General features: G+C 40.7%; 1 protein-coding gene across 6 annotated transcripts in view; it reads right to left on the bottom strand.

Moving 5' to 3' along the window:
* The window catches only part of TRPM7 (transient receptor potential cation channel subfamily M member 7), a 116,176-nt gene extending 101,252 nt beyond the window's left edge, over positions 1–14,924 (bottom strand). For all 6 annotated transcript variants that reach the window (XR_004382556.1, XM_032856499.1, XM_032856497.1 and 3 more), the window contains exon 1: positions 14,676–14,924. Coding sequence is in view for 5 of the 6 variants with exons in the window: in XM_032856499.1 (XP_032712390.1) it covers positions 14,676–14,678 (3 nt within the window). In the remaining variant the exon portion in view is untranslated. The remainder of the gene's footprint in view (positions 1–14,675) is intronic.
* Between the last annotated feature and the right edge of the window lie 2,219 nt (positions 14,925–17,143).

The raw sequence follows: 17,143 nt of genomic DNA, 5'->3' as shown, positions 1-17,143 counted from the left end.
TAATTTTAGGTAGTAGATACAGTGTGTTTGTCAGGCACTGTTCTAAATATTTTATATGTATTAACTCATTCTATGCTCACAGTAATTCTATAAATTGGGTACTATTAGTATCCCCACATTATAGATGCAGAGACTACTTAGGCATAGAAATTAGGAAACTGCCCAAAGTCACACAGCTAATAGTTTGCCCTGACTCCAAAACCTCTACTGATTTTTTTTTTTTTTAGATTTTATTTATTTATTTGACAGAGATCCTAGTAGGCAGAGAGGCAGGCAGAGAGAGAGGAAGAAGCAGGCTCCCCACTGAGCAGAGAACCTGACGCGGGGCTCGATCCCAGGACCCTGAGATCATGACCTGAACTAAGGCAGAGGCTTAACCCACTGAGCCACCCAGGTGCCCCCCTCTACTGATTTTTAAAGAAAAATTTAAAGTAAGGATTTCAAGACCACTTGATGACATGCTTTAAATAAGCCACTGAGCAGAAATACATTAAAAGGGGAATTCCTATGTGATCATTCCGTATATAATTTTCTGAACATGGAAAAAAAGAAAACAGAAGGGCTAACATACTTCTAAAAGGCATCATTTTCTTGTTTTTGTTTTTCAAAGTCCCAACATGAGCATACTTCCTCACTTCTCTGCAGCTATGTAGCTAAAGAGTTGAGGCTTTTGAGTCAGAGTGTCAGGTTCAAACCCCTGCTCTGCTGCTTACGTTCTTTGTGACCCCAGGCAAGTTCCAAAACTCTCTGATCTTCAGATCCCTTATCTGTTCTTCCTTTCTTTACCTCTGCTGGGCTAGTAGCCAGCTGCAGACCCAAGCTCCACTTTTCAGCTTCAGGTCCAGCTGGCTCAAAGGAACTCCAAGTATGTCTCATTTTCTTTCTGGGACCAGTGGCTAAGGAAGGCAAGTTCTTCTCATAGTGTCTTTCAGTTCTGTTTCTCCCTAAAAGGTACTGTTAAATACTAACTACTGATAACTAGTATTAGCTTTTCCCCTATTCTGCTCCTTAACTGCAGCCTGCCTGAAACAATGCTAGCTAATAGTTCAAATAGGGCTGGGGTAGGGATGGAGGAATCAGATCAACAGATTTCAAAATGACTGCTCTACAGCAATGAACTAATGGCCTAGTTAAGTCTAAATGCTGGTTTGCAAAACTTTGGATATATATTCACTGAAATACTCCTAAAAATGAATCACAAGTATATATGTATCATAAAAACAGGCCTTGGCCAGATTTGGCCAACACGGCATGGTACATCAACCCATGCTCTGAATCCCACAAAAGTGTGGATCTTTTCATGTTCCTCTGAGTCAATTCAATCCAACAAGCATGTACCACGCCCTTCATATTCCTCTACATGGTTTCTTCAACACTAATATACCTCTACCCACTTCTACAATCCCAGCAGATCCTTGTATTAAGTAAGAGTTGCTTTTCAGTGACAGGGGAAGAAAGCATAGGGTTAAAGAATTTTAGGTGTTCATTAATGAAGTTATTTTTCTTGCAGCAAATTGAATAGAAAAAGCATTTAAGGGGTGCTTAGGTGGCTCAGTCAGTTAAGCATTCAACTCTTGGTTCTGGCTCAGGTCTGATCTTAGGGTCATGAAATTGAGCCTCAACATCAGATTCTGTGCTGTCCCTACCCACTCCCAAAAGCATTTAAATAAAGCATATATATATATATATTTTATATTTATACACACACACACACACACACACACACAAAACCTGAACACCAATGAGCAAAAAATCTAGTACTCTGAGTACAAATATCTAGCTTTTTTCCAGAAACAATGGTCTTTTCTAATCACCATCAACCTAAGACACTTCAGTCACTTTAGGTATTGATTTTTTGAGTATTTTGATAAAATATATAACTACTCAAAACAGGAATGCTGTTGGGATTTCAGGTCTTAGTACAAATCTTGCTCACAGATTAGTTTCATTTTACCATTCTTAATTCTAAACAAACAGCCAGTACTATCCCTTCACAACCTCAAATCTTCCATAGTAGTTTCTAATTGGCAAATCCATCCAAAACTTTAATGAAATAGTCTGCTAAGTCACTTAAATTGTTAATTACTCTTGATGCTCGCAAATTTTTACCAAATTCTGTGCCTACACTTGTATGTTTCAAAACTATCTCTTACAGCTTCCTCAACATTAAGTATTCACCAACTTTGTTTAAGGGCTTACTGCCTTTCACTTTGTTTGTGTAGTTGTCAAATGTAAATATATTCTCCCCACACACAGCATTCCTGTTGTTCATGGCCCTCGTTTATTGCATTAGGGATTGGCTTCACACACCTGATAGCCACATACCCCAGGTAACAGTTACAAATCCTTTCCAATAATAGGTTTCTGCATTTTTTGAAATTCTGTTTCTGCTCTGCCATCAGATACCCAATGAAATGTGCCCTTAATTCTCAACACATAAATTCTGATTTATACTTCTTTTGCTCACCTGCATTACTGAATTTTACCAAGAGGTGGCACACTCTAAACACAAACCTGAAAATTCCTAAACTTAAATGTTTTAAGTAAAAACTAAATACAAACACAGAATGTTAGCACTAGAAAGAAACTTTTATTTAAAGATTTTATTTATTTATTTATTTATTTATTTAGAGAGATACAGCAAATGGGCAGGAGGGGTAGAGGGAGAGGAAGAAAGAGAATCTTAAGCAGGTGTCACGCTCAGCACAGAGACCAACAAGGGGCCAATCTCAAAACCCCAAAATCATGACCTGAGGGAAATCAAGAGTCTGACCCTTAACAGAGTGAGCCACCAAGGCGCCCCAGCCCTAAAAAGAAACATAAAGATTTGTGATCTTCAGTGGTTAAAGGACTGAAATTCTGGAGTCAGAGTAACCTGACTTAGAACTCTAGCTTAGTTATTTACTACCCACGGAACCTAAAACAAGTCTCTGACCTGACCTAATAATAATACCTACCTTAGAGGGGTGCTCTACAGATAAAATGATCCATGCAAGGTGTTTCAGCATAATGCATGACACACTGTCAAATCTCAACAATTTTTTTTAATGCTTCAAAATTCCGTTAAGTTATAAATTCTTCCTGTCTTTCAGCAATAAGGGGCACATACATTATAAATAAAACTTCTAACATTTTACTCTCTCTGTAAGTTAATACCAGCATATCCTTCCTGCCTAGATGCTAACGCCAAAAATTGGGGGGCGGGAATTAAAGACTGTTTTAAAAATTCTACTTCAAGGGGCGCCTGGGTGGCTCAGTGGGTTAAGTCACTGCCTCCAGCTCAGGTCATGATCTCAGGGTCCTGGGAGCAAGCCCCGCATCGCATCGGGCTCTCTGCTCAGCAGGGAGGGAGCCTGCTTGCAGAAAGCCTGCTTCCCCCCACCCCTCTCTGCCTGCTTCTCTGCCTACTTGTGATCGCTCTGTCAAATAAATAAAAGCTCTTAAAAAAAAATTCTACTTAAAGGTAAGTGGAAATCAGTCTATTTTTACAACTAAATACTCTATGATTCTACATATTAATATTAGAAAGGAGCTGCAAGCTATGTTAGTTCTAGTAGACTAACCCTCCTACAGATAACAACCATAAACTCTGTATAAAATAAAAACAAAAAACAGGGGCGCCTGGGTGGCTCAGTGGGTTAAGCCGCTGCCTTCGGCTCAGGTCATGATCTCAGGGTCCTGGGATCGAGTCCCGCATCGGGCTCTCTGCTCAGCAGGGAGCCTGCTTCCCTCTCTCTCTCTCTCTCTCTCTGCCTGCCTCTCCATCTACTTGTGATCTCTCTCTGTCAAATAAATAAATAAAATCTTTAAAAAAAAATAAAAACAAAAATAAAAACAAAAAACAACTAATTAACAGTACTAAAGACCAAAAGCAGACTGAAATTGACTGGAGCCTACACTTTAAATTAAAGAATAGCACTGAACGACCTTCTTATTTTTTAAGGCTTTTTGCCTGATAACAAGCTCTGCTCCCCACTACTGAACAGCTAAAATTCCAAAAGAAATCTCACAATCTTACTGGCTTAAAAAAACACAATATCAAGTCCAAGGTAACAATAGCAGCTGAAGAGATGGGAAAAGGTCTTCAAAGGAGAAAGTCACATAAAGGGTATCCTAAATACTGCATATTAACTCTGCTCAAATCTCCAGCAGACCTATAACGTATGTGTATATGGAGCAGACTCCAGGTAGCATCAGGCTCCCTACTCAGTAGGAAGTCTGCTTCCCCCCTCCCTCTGCCCCTCCCTCCTGCTTGTGTGCTTTTTCTCTCTCGCTCTCTCTCAAAAAAAATAAATAAAATATTTAATAAAATAAAATAAAATTTCTACCAAAAAAACTGAGTAACTTTATGACCTCGGGGAAAAAAAGGCATATACTATAAAGCAAACAATGATGGGACACAAGCTGGCTCAGCTGGGGTTGAGTTCAAGCCCCACATTGGGTGTGGAAATTACTAAAATAAAACTTTTAAAAAAACAAGAAAATACTGATAAATTATTACACTAAATTAAAAAGCAATGTAACATCAACAGCCTAAAAAATAAGTAAACAGCCTACTATTAACCAAGTGAAAAATTAAAAAGCTACAGGCTGGAGAAGATATTTGCAGCTCATAAACCACTCTCCGCCAAAGTTTTCAGGACACCTAAAGAACTTCTACAGGTAAATAAATAAGAAAAAGATAATCCAATAGAAAACTGAGAAAAGATTATAAATAGGCAATTCACAAGAGAATACTCAGTATTACTGGTGACATGCAAATTAAAACAATGGGGAACTATTTCATATTCATGAGTCCAGCAAAATAAAAGAACCCAATCAATGAAGTGTGGCAAAGATATTGAAAGTAGGAACTCTCATATATTTTACAGGAAATATAAACCACACAACTACTTTGGTCAACACTTTAGCAATATCTATAAAATTGAAGATGCACCTATCCTATGATTTACAATTCCACTTCTATATATATGTATCCTAGAAAAATTCTCACTTTTGTACAAAAGATGACACATACAAGAATGCTTTATCATTATAGGTAAAAAACTGGAAATAATCAAACTGCCTAGTAACAGTAAAATGGACAACAGTATATTCATATAACATACAGCAGTTAGAAGAGGCAAACTAAGTACGCACGGCAAGGCTGTTGTGCAGAGAAGTAGACTGTTAACTTTGAATGGAAATAAAGACAAAGAAAAATAAATAAAAACAAAATAACAGGAGTAAACTAGACTTCACATGTATTATTAAGATGAATAAATCTCCAAAAACCTAATATTGATTTTTTTAAAAAGTCCACAAAAAGTCCATATATATAAAACTTACAAATATCAAAAACTTACAAAAACCAAATATATGTGTTATATATTCTCTCTCTAAAGACATATGTGTGTGCATATATGTATGTTTGTATATATACAACACTATAAAAGCATGCAAAGGAACAACAGGATGATAGTTATGTCTGCAGAAATGGAAAGTGGAATGGGATTTTTTTTTTTAATATTTTATTTATTTATTTAACAGACAGATCACAAGCAGGCAGAGAAGCAGGCAGAGAGAGAGGAGGAAGCAGACCCCCTGACAAGCAGAGAGCCCGATAGGGGGCTCGTCCAGGACACTCACATCCTGACAGGAGCCAAAAACAGAGGCTTTAAACCCACTGAGCCAACCAGGTGCCCCTGGAATGGGATTTTAGATGGAATACATAGGAGGTTTCAATTTTATCGGTTGTATTTTATTTCTCAAGCTGTGTGGTAGGAACATGGATGCCTATTGTATTATGATCACACTTTCATCTAACTGGATTCCAGAGCAAAAAACAATTACTAAAGAATTCAAATTACATACATTTAATTTAAAATGTAACATACCAGCAAACAGTACAATTTAAATTCTTCACTTTTATTCCTGGCTCCTTGTTGCCTAATAAAATATTTTTCCCAAAGTGACAAAATCTGTTGAATTAGATGAATCCATCACATTAATCTAGTAACAACTGATATGTTTCAGATGATGCCACAAAAGCTAATCTGAAAAAGAGAAATCTGAAGAAAATATTAGGACATTCTGTATTATAAAACTGCAGCCTTCATATGCAGTAAACCATATTAAACTATTATCCCTAAGTAGTATGATACTTTGTTGATAACATTCATATTAGGTTTCTAGAGTTTTTACTCAGGAGTTCGACCCATCATAAAAATCTACTTAGTTTAATTAATAACTTTTCCAACTACTAATGATGCCTTCTGACTAGTAATTCTCTGTACTTGTCAATATATTGTCAAATATAATGTATATAGTAATTGTCAAATATAATGTATATAACTGAATTTTGAACAATCTCTCCTAAGATTATTACATAGAAATTTGGTAATAGGGTGCCTGAGTGGCTCAGTCAGTTAAGCAGCTACCTTTGGCTCAGATCATGATCCCGGGGTCCTGGGATCTAGCCCCACATCGGGCTCCCTGCTGACCAGGGAGCCTGCTTCTCCCTCTGCTACTCCCCCTGCTTGTGCTGCCAAATAAATAAATAAAACCTTTAAAAAAAAAAATAAAGGAATTTGGTAATAAAGGGAATTCAAACTTTTATAGCATTTGAGGAAAAAATATGGTAAGATAAATTTTAAGGTGACACAATTAAATGACCTTAACTTTTTACTTACAACATCAGCCATCTTAGATCTCACAAATATATATGCCTCTGAATATTAAGGTCCTTCTCCAAGTGCCTAATTTGATGAGTCAGTACCTCCTCTACCACTTATTGGCCTTATGACCTTTAGTGAGTGACTATGCCTGTCTGTTACTTACATTTATAAATAATGGAGGAAAAAACAGTGCCTACTTCATAGAATTTTGAGCATAACAATATGCAATGATATATGTAAAGCATTTAGAACAATGACACAGCTAAATATTAATACATGTTAGCTAGTATCGTGAAAATCTATCTAAAGCCTATTACACACTTTCCTTAATCAAGAGTGCCTTCTGGGTATTAGGTATTGTATATGATACCCTTCAAGACAAGGAAGACCAATGGTTCACATACTGAAGAGTAATTTACAACCCTATCTTTCCAGCCTAGTTAATGTTTCCTCAGTCTTACAGTAATAGTCTGCCTCTCAGATAACTTTCCTTCTATGTATTCCCAATGTACTACCAAACTGTCAGAGGAAATTAGGTGACTAAACTTAATAAATTTCACTTTGTATTTTTCAAACAGTGAATTCTGGGCTAAAGGTTGCTATATTCCCAATAATGGCTAACTCAGAAGTTTTTTTCTTTCCATGAAGAGCTGGGTTTCCACAAGTTGTGGTTTCCAGCAGTCTGGTAGCTAAACAGTTGAGGTGTTAAGTTATCAACATGTATCAACATCATGTTTTCATGATGCAAGGCGGGACTAATAGTGCCTCACAAATTCAATACTATAATCACTCCTTAGATCAAGTAGAAGAAAGATTATCATCTCCTTTTCACAGACAGAGGATAACAGTAGTGCTCATAAAAGAGTCTGATTTGGGGGTGCCTGGGTGGCTCAGTCCATGATCCCGGGGTCCTGGAATCAAGTCCCACATCAGGCTCCCTGCCCAGCAAGGGGTCTGCTTCTCCCTCTGTCTCTGCCCAGCCCCACCACTCTGCTTGCACACCCTCTCTCCCTCTCTCAAAATAAATAAATAAAATCTTCAAAAAAAAAAAAAAAAAGGGGGGGTATGATTGGGCAAAGATGCTTATGTGAAGAGCCAGGTCTACCAACTTCAAAAAAAGTGCTTACCTCCATACACCGAAATTTCTTCAACAAGGTTCTAAAATCCTTAAATGGTCAAGAAACTTAATACACATACCCTCAAAAGACCCAGAGTAATTTTCCAAATCTAAGATAAATGGAACCAAAGATTCAACAAAATGACTGAAAGTTACCAGCTTAATTCAAATTTGAACCAATCATTTTTTATAAAGAAAAACCAGGGGGCACCTGGGTGGCTTAGGTGGGTGAGTGTCTGCCTTTGGCTTGGGTTGTGATCTCCAGGTCCTGGGATCAAGCCCCATGTCATGACTTGAGCTCAGTAGGGAGTCTGCTTCTCCCTCTCCCTCTTCCCTCGTGCTCTGTGTCTCTCTCTCTCTCAAATGAATAAATAAAGTCTTTAAAAAAAAAAAAAAAAAAGAGGTCCAATTTTCCAAGTCAAATATTTCTTTCATATTCAAACTAATCTAATAATTGCAAAACTCCTTCTAAAAGTGATATTTATCTAAGTTATTTTATATCAACTCAAATAAGTAACTCATATCAAGACCCACAGATAGCCAAATAATGCTCATTCTAAGCTAATCTCTATTTTTCTGCATTTGGGTACCTCTAGATACCAAGCTTAAAACAGGCACTTAATAGCCTGGATGGCTCAGTCATTTAAGCGTGGCACTCGATTTCAGCTCAGGTCATGATCTCAGAGTCCTGGGATCCAGCCCCACATAGGGCTCTGCACTCAGCAGGGAGTCTTGAGATTCTCTCCCCATCCCTCTGCTCTTGCCCCCAACTCAAGCATTAGTGCTCTTGCTCTCTCTCTCATAAATAAATCTTTAAAAACAAACGAACAGGGGCACCTGGATGGCTCAGTGGGTTAGAGCCTCTGCCTTCGGCTCAGGTCATGATCCCAGAGTCCTGGGATCCAGCCCCACGTCGGGCTCTCCGCTCAGTGGGGAGCCTGCTTCCTCCTCTCTCTCTCTGCCTGCCTCTCTGCCTACTTGTGATCTGTCTGTCAAATAAATAAATAAAAATCTTAAAAAAAAAAAAAACACAAAAACAGGCACTTAAGGAGGAGTCACTTAAAAGACTGTAAAATTTATCATATACTGAAAGGTTTCTCAAAAAAATAAGGCAACGGGTGTTGGGTGGCTCAGTCAGTTAAACACTGGACTCTTGACTTCCACTCAGGTTGTGATCTCAGGATCCACGTGGGCTCTGCACAGGGTGTGGAGCCTGCTTGAGATTCTGTCTCTCCCTCCCACCCTGCCCCTCCCCTACTACCTCTAAAAAAATAAAGGAAAGAGAAACCTAGAATGAAATAACAGATCAATGGCAATAATCACCAATGGCTACTACTAAAACTATTGTGTAAATGTCTAATGAAGAACTTTACCACTGAAAGATCGGGCCGCTAACAACAGCAAACCCACGGGTCAATCCTAACATTAAAAAAAAAAAAAAAAAAAAAAAAAAACCCAGAAAGCTTGTGCTTCTTGTGATGCAATACAAGATACATAGCACAACCTGTGAAGTACTCTTGCCAAAATATCATATTACAATCTGATCAAATCCCCAGATTAACCACAGGAAATAGAGGAGAAACAAGTTACATCACACGATATGGATGCATCCAACAGAATCCAAACTGTGGGAAATTCTATAGGGCAAATGATCTGGATTTTTCTCACTAAATAAATGGTAAGTGGCAACACACACACACACAAAAAGGGGGCTGCTACAGACTGAAAGATTTATTTATCAACCAGATGCTGTATGGAATTCTTCGGATACTGATTTAAATAAACAAACCAAAAGAAGAAAAACAAGTAATCAGGGAAATAGGCTGAATATTTGATAATATTAAAGAATTACTAATTTTTCAAGTGTGCTAATAGTAATGTGGATGTGTTAAGAATCATTTTTAGAGATATACACAATGAAGTATTTACAGATAAAAAATGTCTGAGATTTGCTTTAAGTTATCCATTTGAGGAGGAATGGGGGGAGTAATAGAAGACCCAAAATATACATTTCAAACTGTCAAAACTGGTCATGGATGTATGGTGAATCATTCTCCTATTATATTTCTTTATGTATGAAATCTCCTCTATCAGAACGATAAAGAGAATATCAGAGCACTAGACCAAAAACATCTGATTGGTGGAACTCTCAAATTTTCACAACTGCTTGCGCCTCAATAGACCTTCATTTAAAAATAAAAACTGGGCGCACCTGGGTGGCTCAGCAGATTAATCCTCTGCCTTCGGCTCAGGTCATAGTCTCAGGATCCTGGGATCGAGCCCCAGCATGCTCTCTCTCTGCCTGCCTCTCTGCCTGCTTGTGATCTCTCTCTCTGTGTCAAACAAATAAATAAAATCTTAAAAAAAAAAAAAAATCAAAACCAGGGGCACCTGTGTGGCTTAGTTGGTTAAGCGACTGCCTTCGGCTCCAGTCATAATCCCAGGGTCCTAGGACTGAGCCCCTCGCCTTGCATCAGGCTCCCTGCTCACCAGAGGGCCTGCTTCTCCCTCTCCTTCTGCTGCTCCCCGGTTTGTACTCTCCTGTTCTCTGCCAAATAAAAAAAATCTTAAAAAATAAAACCCAAAAATGTACATTTTAAGTATTGCCTTTAAGAGTTACATTTACAGGGGCGCCTGGGTGGCTCAGTGCGTTAAGCCTCTGCCTTGGCCTCGGGTCATGATCTCAGGATCCTGGGATCGAGCCCCACATCGGGCTCTCTGCTCAGCGGGGAGCCTGCTTCCCTCTCTCTCTCTCTGCCTGCCTCTCTGCCTACTTGTACTCTCTCTCTCTCAAATAAATAAAAATCTTAAAAAAAAAAAAAAAGAATTACATTTACATATTTTAAGTAATGACTTCAAGTAAAACATGCTTTCATTTTATGTCTGGTTCTTATTACTGACATTTGCCAGTACACACATATACTTTAGAGCACACAAAAGTAACCAAGTTCTAAATATTCTAAATCCTAAACATCTCAATCAATCTGTTCCTCCTTCCACTACTTCTTTGTTTCAAGACCTTGACACTTGGTCAAAGTCTTGCTATAGCCTCCTCCTTTATGGGTCTCTCCAATTTAAACACACTCCACTCACCCCCATATTATTTTCTTAAGTGGATCCCCAACATCTCCAGTATGAAATCCAAACTTCTTTTTACAACATTCATTGTCCTCAGAAATATGGTCCTTGGGGCACCTGAGCAGCTCAGTCAGTTGAGGGTCCAACTCTTGGTTTTGGCTCAGGTCATGATCTTAGGGTTCTGAGATCAAACCCTGCATCAGAGTCTGTCTTCAGCAGTGTATTTTGTTTGAGATTCTCTCCCTCTCCCTCTGTCCCCCGCCCCTACTCACGCATGCTCTCTCTTTAAAATAAATCTATCTTTTCTTTTTAAGATTTTATTTACTTATTTGACAGAGAGAGAAACAGAGAGGGAACACAAGCAGGGGGAGTGAGAGAGGGAGAAGCAGGCTTCCCACCGAGCAGGGAGCCAGATGCAGGGATCGTCCCTGAGCCTAAGGCAGAAGCTTAACGAATGAGCCACCCAGGCTCCCCATACGTAAATAAATCTTAAAAAAAGAAAAAGGAACCTGGTCTTTGTCTCTAAAACATTTCCACCAGTACCCAATATCATCCCATACTCCACTCATTCCAAACTGTTTAAAGTACATGTACAGTAGTTCCCAGAATAAACTAAGGATGCTCTTCTCTTCTAAAGCTCGGTTTCCTTAGACTAAAACCACCAACTCAATGCCCCTATTTCCAGGTTAATTCCAATTCCTACCAACTCTGTAAGACTCACCTCTACCATCAGCTTTTGTGCAACCCCACCCAGACTTTCCTTTCTCTCCTTTATTACTCCATATTTTCAAAGTAATCTATGCAATAGTATCGTACCACCCTTCTGCTTTTGCCTATCTGTACTGCCTTTCAAAACTATTAAGTACCACAGTGTCTGCAATACAGTAGACGCTAAATTTTTGTTTTATGATGTATACATCTTCCACTGACAACAACTAGATCTTTTATCAATAACTAGAACATAAGCTGTTTGAAAGCGGAAAACTTGTCTAACACATGGCACTCCAGTGCCTATCACAGTGCTTAGAATATATGAATAACTGGGATGCCTGGGTGGCTCAGTTAGTTAATAATCTGCTTTCAGCTCAGGTCATGATCCCAGAGTCCTGGGATTGAGTTTCTCGTCAGGCTCCTTGCTCAGCGGGGAGCCTACTTCTCCTTTTGTCTGCTGCTCCCCATTTGTGCTCTCTCCCTCTTTGACAAATAAATAACATCTTTTAAAAAAGAATATATTAAACACTAAATAACCAAATACCAAATAATAAAACAAATTATTTCTGTAGTCATGGTGGACAATTTTGTACAAAATTTGATTCCACTCCAGTTTTTAACTTTGTTTTTGGTATCTTGTTTGTTTTGTATTGTGTTTTTTTGGTTGGCTGACTGCTTAAATGTTTTTTTTTTTTAAAATGCAGGAAACTTTTGTATGCTTTCTTTTAGTGTCAAAGAAAAAACTGATTACCAGAAGCAAATACTTTATTTTTTTTTTGAAGATTTATTCTGATTTGAGGGAGAGAGAAAGAGCTAGAGTGCCAAGTGCTCAAGCTGGGGGAAGGACAGAGAGGAGACAAGCAGACTCTCCATTGAGTGGGGAGCCTGGCACAGGGCTCGATCCCAGGACCCTGAGCCAAAACCAAAAGTCAGATGCTTAACCAGCTGAGCCACCCAGGTGGCCCCCAGAATCAAATACTTTAACAGTGTACAACAAGAACTATAGTGTAGATAGAACACAATTTGTTGAACTTTTAGGTCACACTTTGACCTAAAATTTGAGGAGGCTCAACAAATTATTATTGGACAACCACAGTTTTCAGTTTTAAGTTTTCACTATGGTTTAATTGGAAATTGTAAAGAAAGAAAAAAAAAACATAGCAGCAGTTAGGACTCAAGCAATGTAAAAAATAAAATCAGGGGCGCCTGGGTGGCTCAGTGGGTTAAGCGTCTGCCTTCGGCTCAGGTCATGATCCCTGGGTTCTGGGATCAAGCCCCGCATCCGGCTCTCTGCTCGGCAGGGAGCCTGCTTCCTCCTCTCTCTGCCTGCCTCTCTGCCTGTTTGTGATCTCTATCAAATAAATAAATAAATAAAATCTTTAAAAAAAAAAATTAAAAAAAAAAATAAATAAAATAAAATCAGACCCTCAATTTCGAATTTTACAATGAGAATTTCTCCCTGGAGAATCAACAGGATTGTATGCATGTACAACCAACACTGAGTTAATATTATGTGCCACAGACAGTGCACAACTTATGTATATAAGCTTAAGTTGGGGGAGGGGGGCATCTGCCACCAAAAAAACCTGGACATAAATGAAAAGACAGCAGAAACAGGAGAAATTCACACTACATCTTAATTTTTGAAGGTTGGGTTTCAAGGCAGGTATGAAAAAGACATTAAAAGGCTGAATTTAAGAAGAGCATCTGAGGTAAGACTAAGAAATTATAGACTTTCACTAGAAAGTCATTAGAAATAAAGCTATCTGGTTTGAACATGATGAATCATCTTGATTTCCATTTTCTAAAGTATCTAAAAACGTTTTTCAAAATAGTGAAAGGGGTGTGCTCAGATATATGCTATTTACCATCAAAAAAAAATCTATACACATAACTGAAGAGTCAGTATTAATGGTTTGCTTTTTTTCATTAAAAAGACACTATGGTTCAACTTTTCCCTCCAAAATAGATTCTCTTAACACCCATTTAATTAATAAATTTAAAAATCTGGTGTCAGTAACACTTTTTTTTAAATTAAGGAAAAAAAATTAAATGACGCTTTTGTTGACTTTACATTACCACAGAAGGTGGAAAATAGTGTAAGGTGCACTATTTATTCAGAGTATAACAATATTCGTGGTTTCACTTTTGTATGGCACTTGAATTAACTTCTGGAGAAAAGTAAAACCTGCCAGACTCCAGCAGAGGGAGAGACGTTTGCATGAAACCTATCAAATACTGACCAGAAAGAAAAACACTTTGTTCTTCAAGTCCCTGATCTAAATTACTTTCTTTGTAAACTTCCAATCTGATTCCTGGCCTTAACAACAACAACAACAGCAAAAAGCTCCATCAAAAGCTGCAATGCACCGAATCCCTGTCTCCACTGTACTTGGTAGGTTTAAAACCCTTCTCTAGGGCAACGGATGAGAAAGTTCGACATAAATACCAGTAACACATCGCCTCGGTACCTACAGCAGCGTCCCAATAAAAATCCTTAATTCTTGCTAAGGAAAACTGGAAACCAGATCTACCATCAATATCGTCAAATCCCTCCTCTTTGGCTCCAGAAGGAAAACGTACCTGTGGAGTATCCGCTGCGCAAGCAAATACGGCACAGCTCAATCCCGTGTCCTCTATCCCTTTTGTGTTTCCTCCCAGCCCTCCTTCCCTTTCCAAGCCGAAGTTGAGCAGAGCATTTGGCTCCCTTATCTGCCAGCAACTGGCGCCAGGAGGAACGCGCTCCCGGGAGATGCGGAGCTTGGAGGCTGAGCGCTGCGTCTGGCGCGCTGCGGCCCCTCGGCTCTAGCAGGTACTCCCTGGCTCGCGCCTCTGCCTCCTCGAGGGGCCCTCGCTGGAGCCAGGTCCCCGCTCGGGGCATTCCCGCGGCGAGCTGTCGTGCCAGATTTGCTACCTGCTTCCTGCCCCTCACCCCCGAACGAACTGCACTCCCGTCCCGCCAGGGCAAGTCCGGAAGCCTCAAGGCAATTCCGGGCTCCTTCGCCCCAGGAAGCACGGATCCGGACGCACACTTGCCAGTCAGGTCCAGCCCCTTTCCCTGCCAGCCACCCTTCAGGGCCATTCCCCCGCCGGGGCCTGCGTGGGTCCAGTACCATTCTCCTCACGGGGCGGACTCCGGAAGGGCAGCAACTCCACCTCCTCCTCCTCCGCGGCCTGTAGCCATCTATTGGGAAGCGTCTCCGGAGGCGGCAGCAGAGGCCGCCGGACAAGGACAGCCCAGGGAAACCTTCTCAGAACTAACTCAGCTCCGGCGCTAGCAGCAGAAGCTGAGTCTTTCATAATTGTGCGACCAACTCCTCCGGGTGACTGGCCACAGGGACGCGCCCGCGCCCGCCTCCGCCTCCGCCGGCGACGGGGCTGGAGACAGACCACGTGAGGGGCGCGTCGTGTGCGTCGCCGCCCGCGGGCTGGGTCACGTGAAGGGCGCGCGCTCCCTCCCGTCCAGGCCGCCTCCCTCCGTGCCGCGCGCACGCGCCGGGCACGGGCTCCTCCGCCTACTGCTCCGGGTTTCCCGTGGAGGCTAGGGTGATTGCTCAGGGTCTCCATTGGCTACCTGGGCGGCACTCGCACTGACATGTGTCCCCCGCTCCGGGAATGGAACTCGAAGGAGCTATAGTGAAGGCGTAAGGTTCCGGGCCTCTGGGATCTAGCCTGGAGTTGCGGCGTGGTCTCATCTCCGCTAACCGGGCCTGGCCGCCGTCCGCTACACCAACTGGGCCTGGCCCCTGCCTACGCTGTCCTGCGGCGTTTCCCAGCCTCTTCTCTGTGCGTTAGCGAGAAGTCTTACTCTCCTCGTCCAAAATGCCACATCATCTTCTCACCCTAGATCACCTTCTTCCTCCAACTTCCTCTGTTTCTGCCAGAAAAAAATTCTCCCACACTTAACTGTGGGCTCCATCCTTTCCTTCCAGAGATGTCCCCCACAGACAACGCATACACCACCCGCCTTAACCAAAGGCTGCGGATTGTTCCCGGGCCTAATACCAGCCTCTCTGCTTTTTGTTTTCCTTCCCTAAGCCCGGGTTTGACTAACAGCGTTAGGTTACTGACTTGTTTTTCGCATAAGACCTTTCTGCTCCCAAGGAAGAAGTTTGTCGGTCTGACCCTCTATTACCTGGCTCAATCGCAGCCCTTTTTTAAACACAGCTTTATTGATGAATAATTGATGTACAAGAACCGTCACATATTTAAATGTGCAATTTCACAAGTGTCGACATGTGTATACACTACCGAAATCACCATGATCAAGAGAGTGAACATGTTCATCACCCCCCACGTTTCTTCCCCTCCTTCGTAATCCCTCCATCCTGTTCTTCCCCATTCCCATCCCTTAGCAGTCACAGATCTGCTTTCTGCCAATATAGATTAGTTTGCATATTTCAGGGATTTATATAATGGAATCATATAGTATGTACTTTTTGTTGTTGTTCTGGTTTCTTTGGGCATAATGTTATGACCCACAGTTCAGTGAAATAGGATCTTCTCTCCAACAAAACTAATCTTCCCATTGCTTTACCTAACAAGCTTGGGCCATGCTTATGAACAGTCTTCAAGTATTCTGTATTCCTTCCCCATCTGGCGGGTCCAGCAGGACCGAGGTTAAAACAAAAATGTTTTATTATATGTGTCATACCTTTCCTACTAGATTATCAGCACCTTGGGGCAGGGATTTTGTCTAATTTACCCGTCCCTTCAATAAAGGTTTATTTTCTAGATCTCAGCTGGGCCTACACATTTCTTGCCTTAAGGGAGTTTATAATCTAGAAGGTGGAGACAAACCAGAAGATCAAAATACAATGAGATAAAAGTGCTTTGTTTTCCTGAGTCTTTGTGACTTTGGCCTTTTTTGTACCCACAAGTGCTTCACCCCTTGTTTGGATGATGTAGAAAGGTAGTAAGAATAGCTCCATGACACTTGATCTCCTGAACTCTTGCTAAATAGGAGCATTCAGTTTTGTTTTGTTTTGTTTTGTTTTTAAGATTTATTTAGTTGTGAGAAAGAGCGAGGGCAGGAGCAGAGAGGGACAGGAGAGAGAATCTTAAGCAGGCTCCATGCCCAACCCCGATGCAGGGCTCAATCTTAAAACCCCACCAGAGATCATGACCTGAGCTGAAATCCAGAGTCAGACATGTAACTGACTGAGCCACCCAGGTGCCCCTTGGAGCATTTAGTTTAGAGTTAGAAATGAGGAATATAATTATTCTTGGAGTGCCTGGGTGGTTCAGTGGTTAAAGCCTCTGTCTTCGGCTCAGGTCATGATCTCAGGGTCCTGGGATTGAGCCCCACACCGGCTCTCTGCTCAGCAGGGAGCCTGCTTCCTCCTCTGTCTCTCTGCCTGGCTCTCTGCCTACTTGTGATCTCTCTCTGTCAAATAAATAAATATAGTCTTAAAATAAAAAAAGGAATGAGGAATATAATTATTCTTTAATTGAACTAATGAAAATTTTTAATTCACAAGTTATCAGAAGCCCTGAAGTTCACACATGTTGACTTTCAGTGAATTTATTCATAAAAAATCAATTTGGGGACTGAATTTATTCATTAAAAAAAAAGTACTGA

Source organism: Lontra canadensis, unplaced genomic scaffold (assembly GCF_010015895.1).
Source record: "Lontra canadensis isolate GAN:19392208 unplaced genomic scaffold, GSC_riverotter_1.0 scaffold12, whole genome shotgun sequence".
Classification (NCBI taxonomy): domain Eukaryota; kingdom Metazoa; phylum Chordata; class Mammalia; order Carnivora; family Mustelidae; genus Lontra; species Lontra canadensis.
Note: the sequence above shows the minus strand (reverse complement) of the source record. Positions and strands in the feature narration are given on the sequence as shown.